General features: G+C 49.6%; 1 protein-coding gene across 1 annotated transcript; it reads right to left on the reverse strand.

The window, feature by feature from the left end:
• Positions 1–1,338, reverse strand: Actl9b (actin-like 9b). The gene has a single exon (NM_001013893.1). The coding sequence runs from the start codon at positions 1,281–1,283 to the stop codon at positions 48–50; it is 1,236 nt and encodes a 411-aa protein (NP_001013915.1). The 5' UTR covers positions 1,284–1,338; the 3' UTR covers positions 1–47.
• Positions 1,339–1,560: the final 222 nt, after the last annotated feature.

Genomic DNA, 1,560 nt, shown 5'->3' on the forward strand with positions numbered 1-1,560 from the left:
TCCCTAAGAAAGCTTTATTCTCACACCTCTCCTGACCCTGTGCTGAATCATGAGCACTTGCGGAGCACTATATCTGGACCATGTTCCTCATACTGCTCACGCAGGACCCAGCGGGTCTGGAAGGCACACAATGAGGCCAGAATAGACCCCCCAATCCACACTGAGAGGTTCCTATTGGCCTGGGCTACCACAACCACGTGAGCTTCTGGGCCAAGACGGCGCAGCAGCTCAGTTTTGAAGCGACCTTCAAAACCAGTAAACAAAGAGGAGCCACCACACAACAATACATTTTGTTCCATGTCTGCCCGCAGTTCCTGGGGAACAGTGGAGAGACTATGTTCTACCATGCTGGGAAGGCCCAGAGATGAAGGTCCTGAGGTATCCGGAGGATGGAATAGCAACTCAGGACACTGAAAGAGCTCCTTTCCCACTGTGATCATCTGTCCATCTGGCAGCTTCAGGCACCGCCGGAATTTTTCATCAGGGCGCCCTTGCTCCTTTTGGAAATCTAAGGCCACATAGCAATATTGCTGCTTGATGTTCTCCATGGTATCCATGTCTTCCTTCTTCACTGCGAAGCTAGACCTCAAGATTTTCTCTGCCAAGAATTTCGTCAAGTAGTGGCCAGCCAGGTCCATTCGCTGGATGCCACTGGGTAAATTGTAGCCTTGAAAGACGGGCACTGTGTAGCTGACTCCATGACCAGTGTCTACGACCAATCCATTTACACGCCCATTGGCATAGACTGACAGCACGGATTGGGATGCCACATATATAGCAGGAGAGTGCAGAGACTCGAAGGCCACTTCCACAAGCTTCTCCCTGTTGCTGGCAGGGTTGAAAGGCGGATCTGTGAATAGTAGAGGATGGTCCTGGGTATCCAGTCTGAGGTCATTCTCCAGGATGTGGCGCCAGATGAATTCAGCTGCCTCCCAGTCCACCACAATACCATTACGAACTGGATGCATCAAAGTTAACTCTGGACGAGCGTGGGCTGCCTCACCTATAAACATTTCCATTTTGGGCTGTTCCATGGTGGTTCGTCTCTTAGGCTGGCAGCCCACAATGTTACGCACAATGTAGGTTGGACGTGTCTGTCCTGCAAATCCCATCTTACATATTCCAGTACCCATGTCGATGACCACGCCACTCATCTTTGTTGTTCCCTTGTTACCAAACACACCACATGGTTCTTGTAGCGGACTCTTGTATACAGGAGTAGAGCGAGGGTTCAGATCAAGTGACCTGTGGGGCTCCCAACGTTTTGGACCATTTACATCCATATTTGCTAGTGGCTTCTGAGAGACTGATTGATAAAGTTGACAACTTTACTCAGGGATGCAGGAAAAAGAGAGTCAGCCAAGAGCAGGAGGCACAAATTGAAGGCAGGTACACTATATCTATGAGATCACTTTGCCTGCCTTGGTTTCACAATGCTAGGAAAGGGTGTGGCCAGAAAAGGTGGACACAGCCTCAGGGTTTACAGTTACCACAGTCAAAATGGAGAGGAAGGTCTGGCTTCTACACAACTCTTTGATTCCACATCCTCTCTTTCACAAT

Source organism: Rattus norvegicus, chromosome 1 (genome assembly GCF_021556685.1).
Source record: "Rattus norvegicus strain SHRSP/BbbUtx chromosome 1, alternate assembly SHRSP_T2T, whole genome shotgun sequence".
Lineage (NCBI taxonomy): Eukaryota > Metazoa > Chordata > Mammalia > Rodentia > Muridae > Rattus > Rattus norvegicus.